At 38.3% G+C, this 19,338-nt stretch overlaps 1 protein-coding gene across 6 annotated transcripts in view; it reads right to left on the bottom strand.

Moving 5' to 3' along the window:
* DCAF6 (DDB1 and CUL4 associated factor 6) overlaps positions 1–19,338 on the bottom strand; it is a 138,499-nt gene that overhangs the window by 27,989 nt on the left and 91,172 nt on the right. For 4 of the 6 annotated variants that reach the window (XM_045983489.1, XM_045983488.1, XM_045983491.1 and 1 more), the window contains 4 exons: positions 9,542–9,659; positions 4,924–5,036; positions 3,713–3,799; positions 3,187–3,514 (listed from right to left, as the gene is read on the bottom strand). In XM_045983489.1, the coding sequence (XP_045839445.1) occupies positions 3,187–3,514; positions 3,713–3,799; positions 4,924–5,036; positions 9,542–9,659 (646 nt within the window). Of the gene's footprint in view, positions 1–3,186; positions 3,515–3,712; positions 3,800–4,923; positions 5,037–9,541; positions 9,660–15,044; positions 15,120–19,338 lie in introns of all 6 variants that reach the window. The other 2 variants (XM_045983486.1, XM_045983487.1) reach the window with 1 other exon arrangement.

A 19,338-nucleotide genomic window follows, 5' to 3' on the forward strand; every position in this document is an offset into this window, starting at 1 on the left:
CAATGAAGGAACTTTAAGACACGCATCTTTTTAGTTGGCCACGTCACTGAAGTACGAAATGCGTCCTTAGATATGAAGAGCCAAATGGTATGATTTTTACAACAAAGCTTTGAAAACTTTTGGCCCTTTGGAAACAGAAATTCTCAGTAGTCCTATACCTACTTATAAGCTGGTAAATTATTCTTTTCATGTTCTAAAGAAGCAAAATATCTTAATTTTTTTTTTACCATTTTATTTTAAAGAAGCAAAATATCTTAAAACTTAATCTCTTGAGAATAAAAGTCAACACACCCATTCTCCAAATAGAGAAGAGAAATGGGCAATTTTCTCAAGGATGAAGAATCCTTAGAAAGGCGCAGAGATGTTAAAAATATACCTTATCTGGGTAGTTCAAGATTTAATTAAGATGGTGTTAAGGAAACAAGGAACAATACAAATTATTTAGAAAAAAATCAGAAGGAAGATTTTTCACCAAAACTGTTAGAAAAGAATAATGCCTACTTCAAAGAAAAATTGACATAGCTGTGAAAGTCACTATAAACTTTTACTATCACCTTAGTCTGCACATTTTTGTACATCTGTAACACTGTATTTCATTTATTTATTAAAACTGTTTCTCCCCATTCTTATAAATGGCTTATGGATTTGTCCTTGCTACTTCAACAAGTGATTAAGTTTCTTAAATATTAAGAATTTTATTATTCTTCTTCTATTATTCTTCAGTAAGTTCACTAGTATGTTCTACAGAATAAAAAAAATAACATATAAACTAAGGCTATATTCCTGAACTGAAAATACAGAATACTAATGAATAGGTAATAATAATTTTTAAAAATCAGGGAAGCCAATGTTGACCTAGTCGAGGTTTCAGATCTGTATCTAACCTTGAGAGTATGAACTCGAGAATACATGCATGGCGTGAGTGGGGTCAGCTCTAGGCCACTGTCCCTGAGTCCCTGGCCTCTGAAAGATTCTGCTGGGTTAGTTCAGCGCCTGGGTCTCCTGGAACAATGAGGCTATCAGTGCCAGCTCTGTGGTAGATCCAAACCCTAGGCGAATCCCTAAAACACAAATCATTTAGGTACTATGAAAATGAAAAATAAATGGTAAAGCTCAATAGAAAGGTATTATAGTTTCTGGTAACATCTTCAAACTAAGGGTAATACACTCCAAGAAGTTTTAGGTTCTCTAGGACCCGCTCTCCCCACCAAATCCTCCCTTCTCACTGATGTTCTATTACTGTGTTTAAAAAACCAGCCAACCAACAAAAAACCTTGTTAGGTCTAGAATATACAAAAACTCTGCTTAGCACCTCTGTTTCCTCAGCTATAAAGTGGGCTTGGTATAGAAGTGTTATAATTAGCTTGGACAGAGGATGCTGAATAATTATGATCTTTTTGCAAGTATCTAATATCTATTAAAATATATATAATTTCTTGTTTAAACAAACAAAACTGGTAAGTGATATATATATGGTCCACTTTACTAGAAAGCATATACTTATGTTTTATTTTCAATTATGACCTTAGCATCACTTTTAAGCTACCTAAGTAAAGAAAAAAGCAAGGACGTATGGTCACTTATATAAAGAGAAGGCCATAAATGTGCAAGCCTCAAATAATTATAGACACTGACTCTCTATCCTGGGTTTCAGAAACCATCAATTTGATTTTCAAGTTGTGCTGTGGCTGCTAGCCCTATCTGTACAAATTAAGTGGTGATGGTATCCCTCCGGGTCTGGAAAGAAATGAGACCAAGTCTTCCTTTTCTAAAACAGAGACTAAGAATGCTGAAGACTAATGTGTGGCAGGTAAAGAGAAGATGCTTGGTTAATCTCAAAGTACAAAAATTGGGAGGGATTACTTCCTCTACATTTAAAAACAATGCCATTGCCAAATAAAATTCTGACTAACCCTAACTTACGGAGACTCACAACTAAGGACACGTAAGTAAATATCCGTAGAGGGGCAATCCTTTCCTAGTTATAAAAGGCAGTTTCGCTTAACTGCAAGCAGTACTGTTTGGGATTTTCGCTGTCCTCTGTCTGTCTTTATCCCAAAAGCCACTCTCCTTCTAACTGGTTTTGAAGTCTGAGAAGCCACACAAACATCTTGGGTGCTTAACACAGCTATCAGTTAGTTAGTTAGTGCTTTCAAGGTGGACAGGTCCTGGGACTGAACGATTAATGGATTTTTGAAAATTCTTGTAACAATTCTAGATAGTCATAGCCTCATTTTATAGAAAAGGAACCTGAACCTTAAAAAACATTACATAATTTAAATGAGGAACTAAAGCTAAGCAGTAAAACCAGGATTCAAACCCATGTCATAATGTTCTTGATCATTAATTTACCACTGAAGAATGGCAATGCTGTATTATCTCTCTATGATATCTTTCACTTAACCGAAACGTCAGAATATTTTATAAACGGTAGTATATTGAGCACAGAAATATGTGAAATGGTTCTTCACAACTGTGTAAGCTAGGAACTTAAAGACAAGACTTTATTCTCCGGAAAAGGGCGGAGCTTATAATGAGGTATGATAGCATTATCTGCAGAAACAACTTTTGAAAAGTGTGGAACACAATATGCTTTGAAAGTTTTATTTTATCTTCTAAAAAACAAGATATATTCGTATGATCACACAAAGTAAAAAGAGAAAAGTATATGAACGCGAGCAATTCTATGTATTTGGTATACTTTTGCGTTTCCTGAACTGAGTTGTTTAGTAGAAATCTCAGAAAAACATAAGGTTCTCAAAGAGAACTACTATTACGCTACCTTAACCCAGGGTCAGTAGAAAAGCAGAACATCAAAAAAACTGGACATTAAACAAAACAAAACTGATAAAGGCCAGGCTGTCTACAGGGCAGCCTGATGGCTAAATATAACCCTGACTTCACACATAAGCTGTTGGTCGTTCTCCACATTCCTTTCTCTTGATCTGTAAATTGAGGAGCAAGTCTCGGGTGTTGGAGATTCAGAGCAATGAGACTTTTTATTCTCTTAATGCAGTTTGCTCAAAGAATGTAACTCATAAAATCATTTACAGTTTAAAAAACTCTGAGTTTATATGACTGAGACACCCTTAGAAAAGCGACTGTAAAAAGTGGAGAGATTCCCTTGACTTCAAAGTCCTGTGAATTGCATTTTTTATAGTTCATTTTAACTAAAAATTTACCAACCTGTCACCAGGTCCGGCTCGATACCTTGCACCTGGGATCAGGACTGGGTCGTCATCGCTGTCATCTGTGTCCTGGAGAGCAGCGTCCCTGGCTAATGTTTCCTCATGAGCCAAAGGCCCGATGGCTTCTGTTTGTGACTGAGGCTCAGGACTGGTGGGGTTTCGACTGGTAGCACCTTCAGTGCTCGTCTGCTCTGAAGCTCCTGGTTCCTTGCCTTGCTCCGACAAAGTGGGTTCTTCTGGAACCGCACAAGAACTATCAAGACTGAAGTCATTTCTTTCTCCTGAGCTGGAATCCAAGGGCTCGGATGTGAGTGTATCTGACCGTGCTGTCGGAAAATAAAGTAGAAACTGTTGGTCATGTTGGCAACACTGTTTGATCAGACTGGACACTCTCCCTATGGGAAGAGGAGAATTCCAGAACACATCCATTTGGAAATGGCCTCTAACTCGGGAGAGAGTAACGTAAATTACAGCGTCTTGTTTTCCAACACGGAGCAATTACTAAAGAGAACAAGACAACTCACCTGTGTCTACACGGCTCTCAACCGCGCTTTCTGCAGAGGTCCCTTCCCGACATGTTGTCACATCCTCTGATGGCTTTTCAAGAACTTCTGGGAAATAAATAAACCTAATTATAACACCGACTGAAAACTCTAGCTTGCCTCTGTATAAGCAGCTCCTATTCTGTTTTGGATCACAGAATCTCCTGACCTTCAGATACAACCTCCCCTCAGGAAATGCAAGAAATGTTTGTGTACAAACACTGTCAAGGAAGGAGGGGCAGTCCTGCCCCCGCCTCCTCCCAAAGCCCACGCATGGACCTTCATGAAGTCTTCGGGTAGAGTCTTTGCTTTAGATTACCCCTCACAACTGACATTACTTGGTCTGCCTTTCTGCTAAATTTCACAAAATCTAAACCTAAAACTGAGTATTTTTCTATCCCTTTATCGTGCATTTGGTATAATCTCAACTATCACGAACAAATCGTAAAGCTGACTATAAATTGTTTTGGCCACTAAAAATATTTATTTCTGTGATTTAACTCCAAGACCATTAGGGACCAGTCTATTTTGCTCCTAACTGCCTATCTGCTTACCAGACAGCTGTTTTACACATATCTAATTATAGTAGACTCTGTTACATTGACGTATCTATTCATTTAATAAGAAGTAGAATTCAACTATTCCTTCACTCACCAAGTATTTATTGAAAATCTGTGTTCCAGGCTCTGTACTAGACACTAAATTTCATATAATGGTCATGGAAAATATTCTAGGACAGTGTTCCGAAAAAGTCCCTAAATGGCATTTCCTGTATGAAATAGGATTCACTTATACATAACCCATTCAAATTTTATTCCTTTTTCTTCCCCCTTTACAAGCTACCCATAGTCTTTGAAAAAAATCAAGGCAGATATTTTGGATTTTGCTGCTAAGTATAAAAACAGTAAAGATCACTCAAACTAATATTTACATCTCACATATTTTCAGTGCAATGACCACTGTTCAGACCACGGTGCCTGGAGAGACACCGTGCTTCCCTGTGACTCCCCATCTGAAATGTGTGGGGCCCCGGCTATCTGCACTTGCTAACCGCTCATCAATAGTGATGTCTGGACTACTGAGGCAAAGGGAATTTATTAAAAGGAACAGAACTGCCACACCAAAGGAACAGGAACGTGGGTGGACGTCCAGCCCCAGGGGTTCGCAGTAACAAAAGCACAACACCATCTTACTTGTGTCACTGTCTCCCGGTGGCTGCACAGAGCTCTCTGGGGCCAAGGGTCCCTCCTGACCCTCAGATTTGCAGTGGCTCCCATTCCCTCTAGAACTTGAGGCAGTACTGCTCCTACCACCAAAACAAAACAAGTGGTTCCACCAAGAAGTTAATAAATATGAACTTTTAGGATGACCTGTATATTTTACAACTGGAGAAACAATAAACAATTCATACCACAAATAAAATACAGGATTTATTATTTTAATAAGCACTTATAAAACACCACCTTCACAGATCAAGGTGGTTATTTTAATCCTCTTTAACCGTTAAAAAAGAGATTTAAAAATACAAAAGAACCACCACTTCTTCACAGTTCTGATGCTTCTATAGTCAGGTATATATTTCTACTGAACTTTAACTACATAGACCCCCTTCTCGTCCTCAACACGGATGGTTCGCTGCATCCCAATTCTTCCTCTTCTACAGACTTTGATCGTCCGTCCTTTCAGACTTTGCTGTTCTAGGCTACTCTTATACTAACTAGTCCTTGAAAAGAGACCCGGAGAGTTCTTTGGTCCCTCAACTGCCCTCTATGGGTCACTTCCACTTCTGGGCAGTTGTTCAAATATGCCGGGTGACTGAAGAGCATGATTTTGCAGAAGGCTAGGATAATGTTTCAGGTTTTACTGTTAAAACTTACCTGATAATGATTTAATCCTGCCAGCAATTTTGGCTAGACCATAATACTAGATGGATTTAAATAATTTTCAAAGAACATCCTGTGATAAATCATGGCGTATGTGTAAGGTGGGGATTGAATGGGAAAGAAAACAGAGGGAAATGTACGACAATCTGACTAAGGTCAAAATTAAATTCAGAGAAATGCAATAAGAACAAGAAAAAAAGGTTTAAGGTTAAGAGTTACAGTGTTTACAAACTGTTAATTATAGACATAAAGCAGTGACTCAAGAAACAATACAAATTATCATGGACTTTTGGCCAAGATTTTATAAAAACTCTTTTAGGCTAACTGCAGAAGTCAATTTGATTTTTTCTAAAGGGCATCCATGTATAATAGGGTATGTTTTCAAAAGAACACACATCTACATGGGCGTACATGCAGAGAGTCATGTCAGAAAAGATGGACACCAGCTCTGGGTGTCATCTCGGGAGGATTACTGCACCTGAGTTTTTCTATACTTTTCTCTAGATGCTGGGTTTTTTTTTTTTTTTCAACAAATCATGTTGTTTCTTTTTAACCAGAAAGAAATATATAGCAATTTTGGTAAAGAAGCCAATGTGATATATAAATCTTTTTTCCATTGAGAAAGCTCTAATACAGGCATAAATAAAATGCTCAGTGTATAAAAGTCATGGTAATTGAAACACGGTACTGATGCAGGAAAGTAGGAGCCATTAGTGGAAAAGACAATGTAACCAAGTAAATGTACTTAGCATATGTTAATGTGGCATTTTAAATCACAGAAAAAAGAATAAATTGTTCAATAAACGCTACCAGGACAAAGGAACGGTCATGTGGAAAAATTAAGCTATAGCTCTACATCATATTTTATGGCAGAATAAAGTGCAGAAGGAGTGAACACATATTTTTGATATAAAATCGCAGAAATATAAGAGGAAAAAAGAAGAAGCTTTCCCCCAATCCTGGGAAGCACAGGCTTTTCTAAGCACGAGCTCACAGGCCGAAACCATGAAGCAAAACTACCGTAAGTGAACGGAAAGACAAACAACAAACTGGGGAAAAAAATATCTGCAACAAATGAAAGACAAATGGTGTCGTCCTTACTCAGTTCTACAATGAAAGACAAATGGTGTCGTCCTCACTCAGTTCTATAATAAGCAGTTCTTATAAATCAATAAGAAAAAGATAAAACACCGCAGTAGAAAAATGGGCAACGGATATGAAAAGCAATTTACAGAAGATGGTAACGTAAAGCTGCCCCCCCCCCCGGGGCCTATCATGTGCCCATCAATGTGCTAAGTGCTGTGTACTTTTTCTGCGTGATCTCATTAAATCTTCCCACCAAAACTCTGAAGTAGGTTCTCTTAAATATGCCCGTTTTCAGATGAAAACACTGGGATTCAGAGAGGTGCAACGGCTTGTCAAGTTTAACATCTAAGCCCTTCGAGTGCTCTGCGGCCTCATCTTTCAAAGAAATTCAAATAAAAGCAAGACAAACCGGCAGAGATGAAAAAGACTGCCTTCCTGAATTCTCCTTTTACTGTTTTTTTTTTTCTTTTTTCTTTCATTATCAGGAAAAAAAGCTCATTACTCTGTGATGAAGAAATAGGAAACTAAGAAACGAGAGAGTCATTCGTTGCCGGTTCTTGGAACAGGAAAAGCAGCACTGAAGACCTTTGCCAAAAAAATGCTCCGGTGAGATTCTTCATAAAAAATCAGCCTCTTCTATACAGAAACAAGAGAGGGGAACAGGAAAGACATAAAGAATAACAATCTTCGATGACCTTAAATTACTCCTTAAGGAAAAGGGCCACAAATATGCATGATTAGGAGAAGCTGAGTTCCGACACTAGGGCTTGTGAAGAAATTAGATATTCTACGGCCTGTTCCACCTTCAAATACATATCTAGAATCCAATTTCGTCTTACCACCCCCCTGCCCTCACCACCTCTCACCTTTCTCACTGCCAAAGTCTTCCAGCTGGTCACCCGGCCACGGCCTGGTCTCTGCACCGGCATCAGGCGTGCCTGTCCTCACTTCCCAACCTTCTTTGCCACTAGTCTCTCCTTTGCTCACTCCACTCGGGCTACACTGGTTTTCTTCAAGTCCCTTGAATGTACTCTGTCCGTTCTTGTTTCAGAACTTTGAATCACCTCTCTCTGTCTGCAATGCTCTTCCTCCAGATTGACACACGGCTCACTCCTTCATACCCTTCAAGATTCTGTCCAAATGCCATCTTCTCAATGATGCCTGCCCTTGCCCTAGGTCTCCCAATCACCCCTTACGTGCTCTATTTCCTTCCACAGAACTTAGTACCTCCTACCATACTATACAATTCCCTTATTTACTGTTTATTGTCTGTCTTCCCCTAGAGTGTAAGTTCTAATAGGACAGAGGGTTTTTGCCAGTTTTTTTCACCAATCTATTCCCTGTATCTAGAATAGTCTCAGAAATATAGAAGGATTTTAATAATATTTTAAAATACTAGTTAATCAAAGATTTTAATGTAAAATACATACACATGTAAACACAAATGGAAACCAGTGCATTGGAATAAATAATATCACATATCAACATATAATTATATATTAATAAATAATATATAACGACATATTATTTATATATTATACCAGCCTATAATATATAATAATATACAACTGAATATATTAATATATTAATTATACAACATAATTAATATATTGGTTACAAGATGATTAATATAATTATTACATATTAATCATATAATTATATTAATATGCAATTAACTGTTTATGTATTAAGAACAAATATATTATCTATATGTTAAATATTAATAATAGCAATAAACTTAAATACACAATTTTGGATGCTGTCTGAAGCAAAAGGCCATGAGACAGTGTGAAAGAATGTAAGAAGCTCACATAACTTGATTTTTAAAAAAATATAAAATTTAACTAGATTAATGAGCCATAAGTATAATCAGAAATGCCATTATAGAGAACCTAGACAAAATATAAAGTTCAACCTTACTAGTAATCAATTAAATAAAAATGACAATTATTTTAAGATCAAATACATAAGTTAAAAAAATAAATAAATATACTGATACTGAACACTGGCTTGGGGACCATAACATGTATGTGTTTTTCTGTGCTGCTGGGAGAAATGTAGTAACAGAAGAGCTCTTTGAAAATAATTCAGCAACATCCTTTGACTTAGATCGAATTCACTTCTAAAAGTACATCTCAAAGCAATAATCTTAAAGGTAGGAAAAAGCCTGGAAACAAAGATATTCATTGTTTTTTAAAAAGGTAAACAAATTCACTGCCCGATGAAAGGGAAATAGTTAAGCAAACTGTGGTAAACCTAACTGATGGTATATCACACAGCTAGAAAATTCGTATTTATGAAAATTAAGTAGAAATGTGGAAATATTTATTACAGAGTTAGGCCAGATAAATGCAGGAGAACAGAATATGTTCAGTATGATTAAAATTACATTTTAAAACCCCAAATCACATACACATACATGTGTGTGTATACGCACGTACACACACACACACGTACACACACACCTGTACATAGGACCAAGACTGAAAAAAAGCTCCCAAATGTTAGATTTATTTTTTGGCACCAACGGTCTATTGGTGATTAACTATTTTTTTTTTTTTATCTTTTGCATTTTTCTATGAGAAGAAATATTCCAGGACCAACATCAGAGTCTCCTGGGAGGTTTTTAGAAATCCAAATTCTTTGATCCCACCTCAGACTTAACCAAGAGTGGGGCCCAGTAATAAGCGTTTTAACAACCTCGTCGAGCCATTCTGAAGCACACCAAATTCGAGAACCAATGCACTGCAGCGAACAGAACACAAATGATGAAGTGCTAAAACAGTATCTAGTACAACCCTACAAAACGGCTAAGAACAGCTTTACAGAGATACTGACTTACCATTCGTCTGTAAAGTTCAGTTTTATCGTGCTCGTGGTTGTCCCTTCTGTGCTGTAGTGCAAACTTAAAACTGGTTCACCTGCCCCTGGCTTGGGGCTCAGCTTTTCATTACTGTTATCTGAAAATTGTGTTTAAGACATTTGAAAAAGTCTCTGAAACCAATAAAAAGATGACATTCCTAAAATTCATAAAACTTAAATTAGGTTGTCCTTGTCATAATTCTTTCTCACGTCTGTTACGGTTCTCACTTAAAGTTCAAAAGCAAGTGTTGTAGAAACACTATTTCAAAGTGGCATTGCATCAAATTCTAGGTTTGTGTACATGACTCCCTTTGATTCAGATGGAAATCACACACATTTGAGAACCGTATCTAGTCATCGGGAAATCGAAGACTACTCGGGAGCTATGAGGCATGTTATCAAGTGGGACTTGCATTTCATGGAGCGCGCACAGTCGCTCGCAGTCTTACTCCCCAGCTGCCAGGGCATCCAGGGTACCTGACAGAAGGAAGAGGCTGGGGCTCTGAAAGAAGTCACTGAGTAAAAATTCTGCGACAACTGAAGGCTATCAAATTCTTTCTCTTCCTTCAAATTCACAGATTTATAATACAGAAAGGGAGTAGAGCCCACACTCTATTGGGAGGGGAGGAAAAGAAAACAATGTGCTTTTGGTATTTATAGAACTCTCTCTGCTACAAGACCATATCCTCTTCCTCTCCTCACTAATCTTGCAAGGAATTTGTTTTCTAAATTATGGAAATGGTAGTTTCACTTTAGGAGCCTATAGTTGATCTATCTCAACATATTAAATCTTTGTAAAATGTCAAATAAAAATCAAGACATTCTACAGAAACTGATACGACTGCTCCAAAACCATCCTCTCCCACGCGCCCCCACCTCCCCCAGCAAAAGTACATGGATATTCAACAACAAAATAAAATAGAGCTTTGAAATTGTTTCTTTTTCCATGATTAATAGCTTGGGGGAAGCATTAACATGTATAGAAAACACAAACTGCTACATAATCAAACATGTAACACTTCTGCCAGTTGCTTACAGAAAGAATATTCTTCTGTGATAGAATTGTTTTCTTGATACCAGTTCAAGAACTGTTAGAACAGCACTAAAAATAAGCCTTCTGCCTTGGAAAATAACAACAAAGGCAGTAACAACTTCATAAAACCAAAATTACTCAGGTTTTTGGTTATGAGGTTCACTTTATACTGCAATGAAGGGCTTGTATCTTTTTGCATCGCTCTTGAAGCCACTGGAGCACTTCATAAAAGAGACTCTCACAGAACCTTGGCTCTAACTTCTATCCTGTAAGAGGGCAACTAACAAGACTTCAAATACAGAGCTGTAGCAGACCGGGAAAGATTCTGTCTAAGAGAGGAGAAATCAAGCTGAAAACAGAACTCTGGACTATCAGTTCTCAGGTCTTTAATTCTAACTCACGAGAAATCCTCTCCTATGATATTAGTTGGTATTTGAAAATAAAAGTATCAGTGAACTATAAAGCTGGCCTCACAAATGATAAAAAACTTTGGTTCTTACACTGCCTTTGTTATGACTATGTCATTAATATAAAAAATTAACAAGCCATCGCACAACTTTCAAAGATTCAGTATTACATTCTGTGTTTTACACGAGGTTATTTTATCAAACTGCATTCTGATAAAATAACTGAATTAACAGACATTTAGCTTTCATAAAATTATCAAGAGTGGGACTTTTAAAACATCTGTTCTACCCTTGATCATCTTTAAAAAGTTTGCTGTTAGTCCTATGTCCACATATAGTTCTCCCTTATTCTTAATTACATTGCTGATATTTTTGTCCCACTGTTGCCCAAATCAGAGTCATGTTTAGGCACCTAGAACTGATAAGGACAGCCAGCCAGAAGACTTGAAAATGATCCAAGGAATCAAGAGGCAGAGCTGGGGCTGGTTCTTTCATGATCTCTCGCAACACTTTATAAAGTGCTTTGCTATTTATTTTTCTTTTAAAGAAAAGACGTAGAAAACAAAAGCAGGTGTGAGAGAGTAGGAATGAATTTCCCCAAGTCCACCTCAGTTACAGAAGCAGATGTTTTAAAAAGCCATTTAAATGCTTTATCAAATTTTCTTTTGAGTAAAATTAAAGAGACGGAGATTTGAAGGCTGTAATTAGAGGAATAGAGTAAACAAAGAGCTGTTCGGTGGTCAAAATGGTGTAGAAAATATCGTATTTAAATGTATGCAACACCCTCCTCCTGGAAAGCAAGAAGCTTCCTGAGATGATCGATGTTAATTAATACCTTCTTCCTTATGGTATCTATTACAAAGTTATTATTGAATCTCTCATGAATATAATCTACATATTGTCAATCATGTAAAACACAGTGGTACTCATTTAATTTATAAAATGACCATAGTTGACAGAATTTGTACATTTGGGCTGTTAATGAACTTACCAACCCCAGGGAAAACTGGCCCATTGCTGTACTAACAGAATGCACTCTTCCGTTAGCACGCAAGCTTCAGACCCCCAAGTCTAGTTCATGCCTTGAAGACTGAACACAAGTAACAAACGTCTCTGGCAGAAACACCACACAATGCAGAACTGAGGCATTAATGAGAATATCTACCCGAGGTTTAGGGCTCATTTCCTGGTTTGTTCCGGAATACCCTTCCTAATTTAATACTCCTTTTCATGATCATATATATCCTGTCATGTTTTCTCAGAAATGTAGATTCTTGGCTTACCAGTGAATTCATTTTTTTAAATAAAAATACATATTTCAAGCCAGAAGTGTCTAAGAAATACCTACTTTAAAAAACTAAAAAACTGGGGCACCTGGGTGGCTCATTGGGTTAAGCCTCTGCCTTGGGCCCAGGGCATGATCTCAGGGTCCCAAGATCGAGCCCCGTGTTGGGCTCTCTACGCGGTGGTGGAGGACCTGCTTCCTTCCTCTCTCTCTGCCTGCCTCTCTGCCTACTTGTGATCTATCAAATAAACAAATAAAATCTTAAAAAAAAAAACTATAAAATTAAATGTTTCATTTTTACTGTAGTTGAAAAAAAATATTTGTAACCATTTAAATTTTCCTTAACTTGCTCTATTTGTTAGAAGCTGGATCAGCAAACACAACCTAAAAACTGTATTATTTAAAGCCTTACTTACACAATGCACAGAAATACATAAGATACTTCTTGCTTAAGAGCAGAAGTTTTCATTTAAGACCCTTCAGGTTAGAACTTCACCTAAACAAATGACTTTATATCAAAAAGCACCATCATAATAACTAATTTGTATTGGGCATTCCTATGTCCTAGGAGATATGTGTATCCTTGTTTAAACCTTTGTAGCATGCATCCCCATGTCCACTTTATGGATGACGGAACTGGGGATTCTGACCTAGATGTTTTTACTCTAGTCATCTAGGGTTCCTTCTTTATTAAGTTCCTACTTGCTATAGTGTCTTGGAAATAACTTGAATACAAAGTAGAAAACAAGAAGCTTAACTATTTCAGTTAAATATCAATTGGTGGCGTTATTTCTCAGAAATGATGTCTAATTCCTATCAGCAACATTAATATAACTGATGAAAGTTCTGGTAGCCCCAACTGTCCCTGAGGCCGCAGAGTACTGGAAATCCACACTGTGTCTTCTTGCAGGGCCCTTAGAGACTGAACTACTTTTCCATCCTTTAAAAACGTTATAGGAGAATAAAATCAAATTGTGGTGCTTTCAATACAAGGGCAGTGTAGTGGGGGGGGGGGGGATCACTTTTTATTTAGCAGTTCAACACTGCTGAAGTTTTAAGATTAAGACCAAATTTAAAAGATCTTCTCTAGATATGGTATAAGATCCCTTTCAATTTAGTGTACGGACACAGAAAGAAACTTCAGAATGGCCTGGAATATAATTTGAAAGGAACTTTTCTCACCTTTAATAGATACTCTCTAAGCCTTTCACATATGAACCATAAAAACATTGTTGTTTTTGGTAATGCATATGTATTCAAACCATTTAATCTGTGCATTGACATTATGAAATTATAATCGTTTGTGGTTCTTAAAAAAAATGCTCAAAGCCATAAAAAAATCAAGTGTGCTAATAGTAGTACAAAATACACTGTATCTTGGTAACTAAGTTTGCATATTGTCTAAATATTGATGTGGATATTTTTTTGGACTTTTAGCTAGGAATATCTCTGGAGACCTATCCAATATATAAATTTAAAGAACATTCAAAATGAAGATAATGAATGAGGATATGCCTCAGTAATCTGTTTAGAATTACTCCACCCAACAACTTTTCAGCCGCTGGACACTATAATAACTGTATAATCATACACTAATCACCTACAATAGCTTAGGTAAACTGGAGATAACAGAAATACTGTATTCTGTACTGAAAGTATTTTCTACTATGCAACGACCTTCTCATTCTATTCCATCAAAAGTTAAAAAAACAAACAAGCAAAAATCTAGGGGCGCCTGGGTGGCTCAGTGGGTTAAGCCTCTGCCTTTGGCTCAGGTCATGATCTCAGGGTCCTGGGATCGAGCCCCGCATCGGGCTCTCTGCTCAGCGGGGAGTCTGCTTTTCATCTCCCCTCCCCTATTCGCCCTGCCTGCCTCTCTGCCTGCTTGTGATCTCTGTCTGTCAAATAAATAAATCTTAAAAAATATATATATATATATCTAAAAAGAAACTTTGTTTCTCTGAGAAAATGTATGATATCAAAGATAAAGTTCAACTCTATCTTCCCAAATTTTGCTCCCCAATTTAGTTGGATTACACAGGAGAAAAAGCAATACAGTTTCAAATACAGTTTCTAGAATAATGAAAACCTTCCATTTTTATAGGTCAGGAATCTGTAACTTTCTGCACACCTCAGACTCCTGAATACCCGAATACCCAGTTCTCCCAACCATCTGTAATACAGAGGAGATGCTGATTCAAAGTGGAGAAACTATTTTTAGGAGTTTCTTCACAGAAAACCACTCTACCAAACACACAACTGCAAGATAGAGCATTTAATTCTAAAAATTAGTGTTCTTACTGGAGCAATCTGACTTTATAAACTATGTTATGAAAACTGAAACCGAAGCACAACTTTACTTTAATACTGGTATTCCTTAGGAAATTCCTCCTATAAAATCTTATCGAAATAATACTCTGTTCAAATTTTCTTCCTGGCAATTAAAACTCAACCTTTATGTCAATTAGACTAATTTTAATCCAAAACTTCTTTCATCACAGAACACAGACATGTAAATTGAACTTGAGCAGACTCGGATTCTGCCTGGTTTCAGATTCCCGGTGACGCTCATGGGCTGAAATGTAGCTGTCACTTCACCGCACACTGTGGAGGCTCTCTTTCCCCTGCTGCAGAGCGGTCAGTGTTTATACAAGTCCCCACTCCTAGTTCCCATTCAGTCTTGAGGGAGAACAAACAGGAAGAAAACAGGTAATGATGCCCACCCCACGTGGCACATAGGCTCTGCCAAGATTCTTACCCTGTATCTCTCTCTTCGTAACTGTTTCCCCAGGTATTTCATCTTCTGAAGAAAACCAAACTTGTCTGTCATATACTAAACAGATTAATATGTTAAAATGTGCTTCCAAATGAAAACGAACGAATGAGGCAGACGGCTTTGAGGAACACTCTCTCTCACCACTCTCCCCTCCAGCACCCGTGCTCCCTGCTCATCGTTTTGAAGTGCTTTTCTTACTTCTCACCTCCCGTGTCTTCACTGCCATCTCTACTGCGGCCTCTGTCTCTCAGCCTGCGAAGCCGCTCCCACTAATGTGATCCACCTCCTCCACGTTAACCTCGTGGAGAATTTCTGGGAACTCTCCATTTGACTTGTCAGCAGCACGCACACACGCAGCTCTCCTGTATTCGGTTTTCTCTTCTCCTCAGCTCATGACACTGCATGGATCTACTCGACCTCCGACCTCTGTGGCTGCTCCTTCAACTCCTTTACCAGCTCTCCTCCAGCAAAATCTTCAGTTTGGGAATTTTTCTGATTTTCTTTGGTTTGTTTTAGATATTATACTTCCTGCTCTCGCTTTTTATATTCATCCTTGTCAACTTCATCTACTTTTATGGCCTCAACTACCATTAATGTGCGGAAAATTTCCAATTTATTTCTCTAGCTCTGACCTTTCTTTTATTTTAAAGGATTTCTTTCCTCTCTGCCCCCCCCCCCCTTTTTAAGTAGGCTCCAGGCCCAACAAATGGCTTGAACTCATGACCTTGAGAAGACCCCGACATCTTTTCTACACTTCATATCTATACAGTCGACGGCCCAACAGACTTTTCCACATGGATGTCTCACATACATAACTCAAAATCAACATATTCAGAACCACCTTCTTCTACGCATCCCCTCCCATACTTTGCTCCTTTTCTGGGGTTACCTATTTAAGAACGTATGCACCCACTTGACTGTGCTCAGTGAAAACTTGGGAGTCGCCCCTGCAGCAGCTAGAAATGCCATCTACTAGTCTGCACCAGGAACTCCCCGAACCACCACAAACGCAGAAGACATGTGCTCCGGCCCCGCTCCCTCCGACCAGCCTGCCGTTACTCCAGCGCTCCCACGCAGAAATTACAGAGTTCTCATGGCAGTTTGCCCTCTGGACGCCTCCTAAACCCCTTGCCTCATCCAGTTATTACCAAACCCTGTTTATTCTCTATCTTAGAGAGTTCCGGAACCTCTTCATTCTCTCACCATACTTCCATCACCAGGAGAACTTGTCTAAGTGACGTGGTCTCTAGTCGGCTCACTGTCATCTCCTCGGAACAAAGCAGATCAGCCACACTCTCTCTTTTAAACACTTCCTTAGCTTCCTCCTGCTCTTAAACTGTCCCACAGGTCCTTCTCAATCTGGACTCCCCCCATCTCCTGAAGCTGAGCGCACACTCCAGCCACACTGGGGTCTTTATGGTCTTGCTAATACCACGACTGCCTCAGAGCCTCCCCACATGCTATGCATGCTTCCCCGGACTCACACCCTTTCTCCTATTCACTCATCACGCTCGTCTTTCAGACCTCAGCTCAAATGTCTCATCCTCACGCAGGCCTCACTTGGCCCCCTGCCAGAAGAGATGAAGACTTAATGACATGCTTCCCAAAGAACCTTCCTATTTCCTCTTTCCTACACGCATCACACTTCCATTTCCTGTTCCGCCATCTGTCTGTCCTGCTATATGAGGCGGACAGAGCACAGCAGTGGCGGTCACGGATGGCAGATGCACCGCACTTACAGTACGTAGTCTCAGCAAGTTTCTTAACCTCCCTTTGCCTCAGTTTCCTCATCTGGAAAATGAGAGTAACAGTACCTACTGTATAAGGTTGTGGTGTGGATTAAGTAAATTAACATATAAAAATTGCTCAAAATAATGTTCAGCACAAAGAATATGCAATGTAAGTGTCTCCACTATTACTGTTATGGTTAATCAACTCTCCCATTATTACTGGCCTGGGTAGTGTCAATCAACGCATGTTCCAAGCACGGGGAGCATTCGCTATACTCACTCATGCACTCTAGTGCTGAGCCCAGTACTTGCCACAGGTAAAAACAGAATGAATTGAATTAGTATGAGCTGAATTAACGACAGACATATAAACATGGCTGCATCACTTGTTTCTCTTATCCTTACATACTTCTCGGAGCCTTGGCTTCTTCATCAGTAAAATGAGGAATTACTACTCATGACATTCAAACAAATGAGCTAATGCATGTAAAATTTTTAACACCATGCCAGACACCACTAAAAAACTCAGTAAAAGCCAGTTATTTGTATCATACACAACACACAAAATACACAATTTAACTGGATATATAGACAGATCCTGATTTGGCTAGAAGGAGAGTGAACAAGTGAACATAAGCAATAGAAATGAAATAGGGTTTAACCTCCAAAAGATCGAATGTATCACTCATGGGAAGAATGCAGACTTGGTTGTTGGGGAAAGGAGGACTAGCTGCTCCATTCTAAGCAATGAAGTGATAATTAGTTCTAAATAATATAAAAAAAATCAAGAATGAAGTCTAACTTCACTTTTTTCTCTAGAACTTAAGATACAGTATTTACAGATATATTCCAGTGTGATGAATAGGGAATTTATACTTCCCATTACTAGAACAGGCTTCAATATTTAGGTATTTATTTAATAAAAATTAAAACTGTCAAAGTACACTTAATGGTGATCTAAAATATTACTCAAGGTCGCACTGCCAAGGTATTACTAAAACGAAATTTTAGTTTGGGGACCGCAGAGGGATACATACTTGGTATCTGACAGGTCCCACTTCCCCACTGCCCATCTACCCTAGTGGAGTTAGTAAGAGCCGAGTCACTGGATCCTGGTAATCCACAAGCTTCCTTCTCTAAGTCAACACTGCATCAACATCAAAAGAAGCCTGTTTTTGTACAACACGTACAACGCAGAGCTGACATTTGTATTTCCACGGCTACCAATGAGGGGTGTCGGACAGACGCACAACCGCCCGCAGGTGTCACACGCGGCAGTGTCACCGACGTCCTCTTACTGATCATCCCCGTAATGAAGAGAGAGCGACTTGCTTTCGTCGCGGCCAAAATTTAAAACTCGGGCAAAAATAAATAAAATAAAAAATAAAATTCAGGCAAAACGATTTTCTTATATGCTGTCAAAAATTTACAGTTAAGGGCACAGGTTTTTGTTGTTGTTGTTTTAAGAGGGGAAAAGTGCTGACCTATTTTTAACAGAAAAAAAAGTATTTGTTTCCGTAATATAAATGGGCATGAGAAATATATGCCAGAAGAGGGTTCTCTTATAATGCAGTAGGCACACATAATTAGAGATCTAAATAAAAAGAAACACCAGAATCACTCATTTAAACACTGTTCAAGCTAAACAAAATGCAGGACACATACCACTGTGCTTACTCAAAAGGAGTTTCGGCACAGAAAGGCTGACAATGTACGTGCGCAAAGCCCCGTATTGGCAGAATATTGTAAAGTGTTTTACAACAGAATAAAAACAATGTGCATGTTGTGCACTTATTTCCTTGCAGTTTTTCTTTAAAAAAAAGTATTTTGATTAAAGAAATTAACTATTGAGGCAACCAGGCACCTTTCACTATGACTCTGAAGGGTTAGACTCAATGTACATCTATTTATCACACGTAGTGCTTTTGTCAAAAATGTAAGACGGGGCGCCTGGGTGGCTCAGTGGGTTAAGCCTCTGCCTTTGGCTCAGGTCATGACCCCAGGGTCCTGGGATGGAGCCCCACATCGGGCTCTCTGCTCAGCAGGGAGCCTGCTTCCTCCTCTCTCTCTCTGCCTGCCTCTCTGCCTACTTGTGATCTCTGTCTGTCAAATAAATAAATAAAATCTATAAAAAAAAAGAAAAGTAAGACAAACGAAACAGTCACTGCAATCAACCAATTCAATAACATGTATGTAAAACAGTGAAAGAAACCAAATTTTTCAGTGAAGAAGTCAATTACAATTAAAAAAAAAAAACACCTCTTTTTTAAAGATTTTATTTTTAAGTAATTTGTACACCCAATGTGGGACTCAAACTTAAAACCCTAAGATCAAGAGTTTATTTTATTTTATTTTAAAATAAAATCTTAAAAAAAAAGAGTCATGTGCTCTACTGACTGAGCCAGCCAGGTGCCCCAATTTTAAAATTGTGATCAGTAACATTTTTATCCCCCAAAAAGAAACCCATGAACTACTACGGGAAATGGAACAACAGGTCCAAGTACTGGAGAGCTTGTGAGACGAACATGGTCAAATAAAACTGAATT

The sequence above is a fragment of the Meles meles genome, chromosome 17 (genome assembly GCF_922984935.1).
Source record: "Meles meles chromosome 17, mMelMel3.1 paternal haplotype, whole genome shotgun sequence".
NCBI classification, from domain to species: Eukaryota; Metazoa; Chordata; class Mammalia; order Carnivora; family Mustelidae; genus Meles; species Meles meles.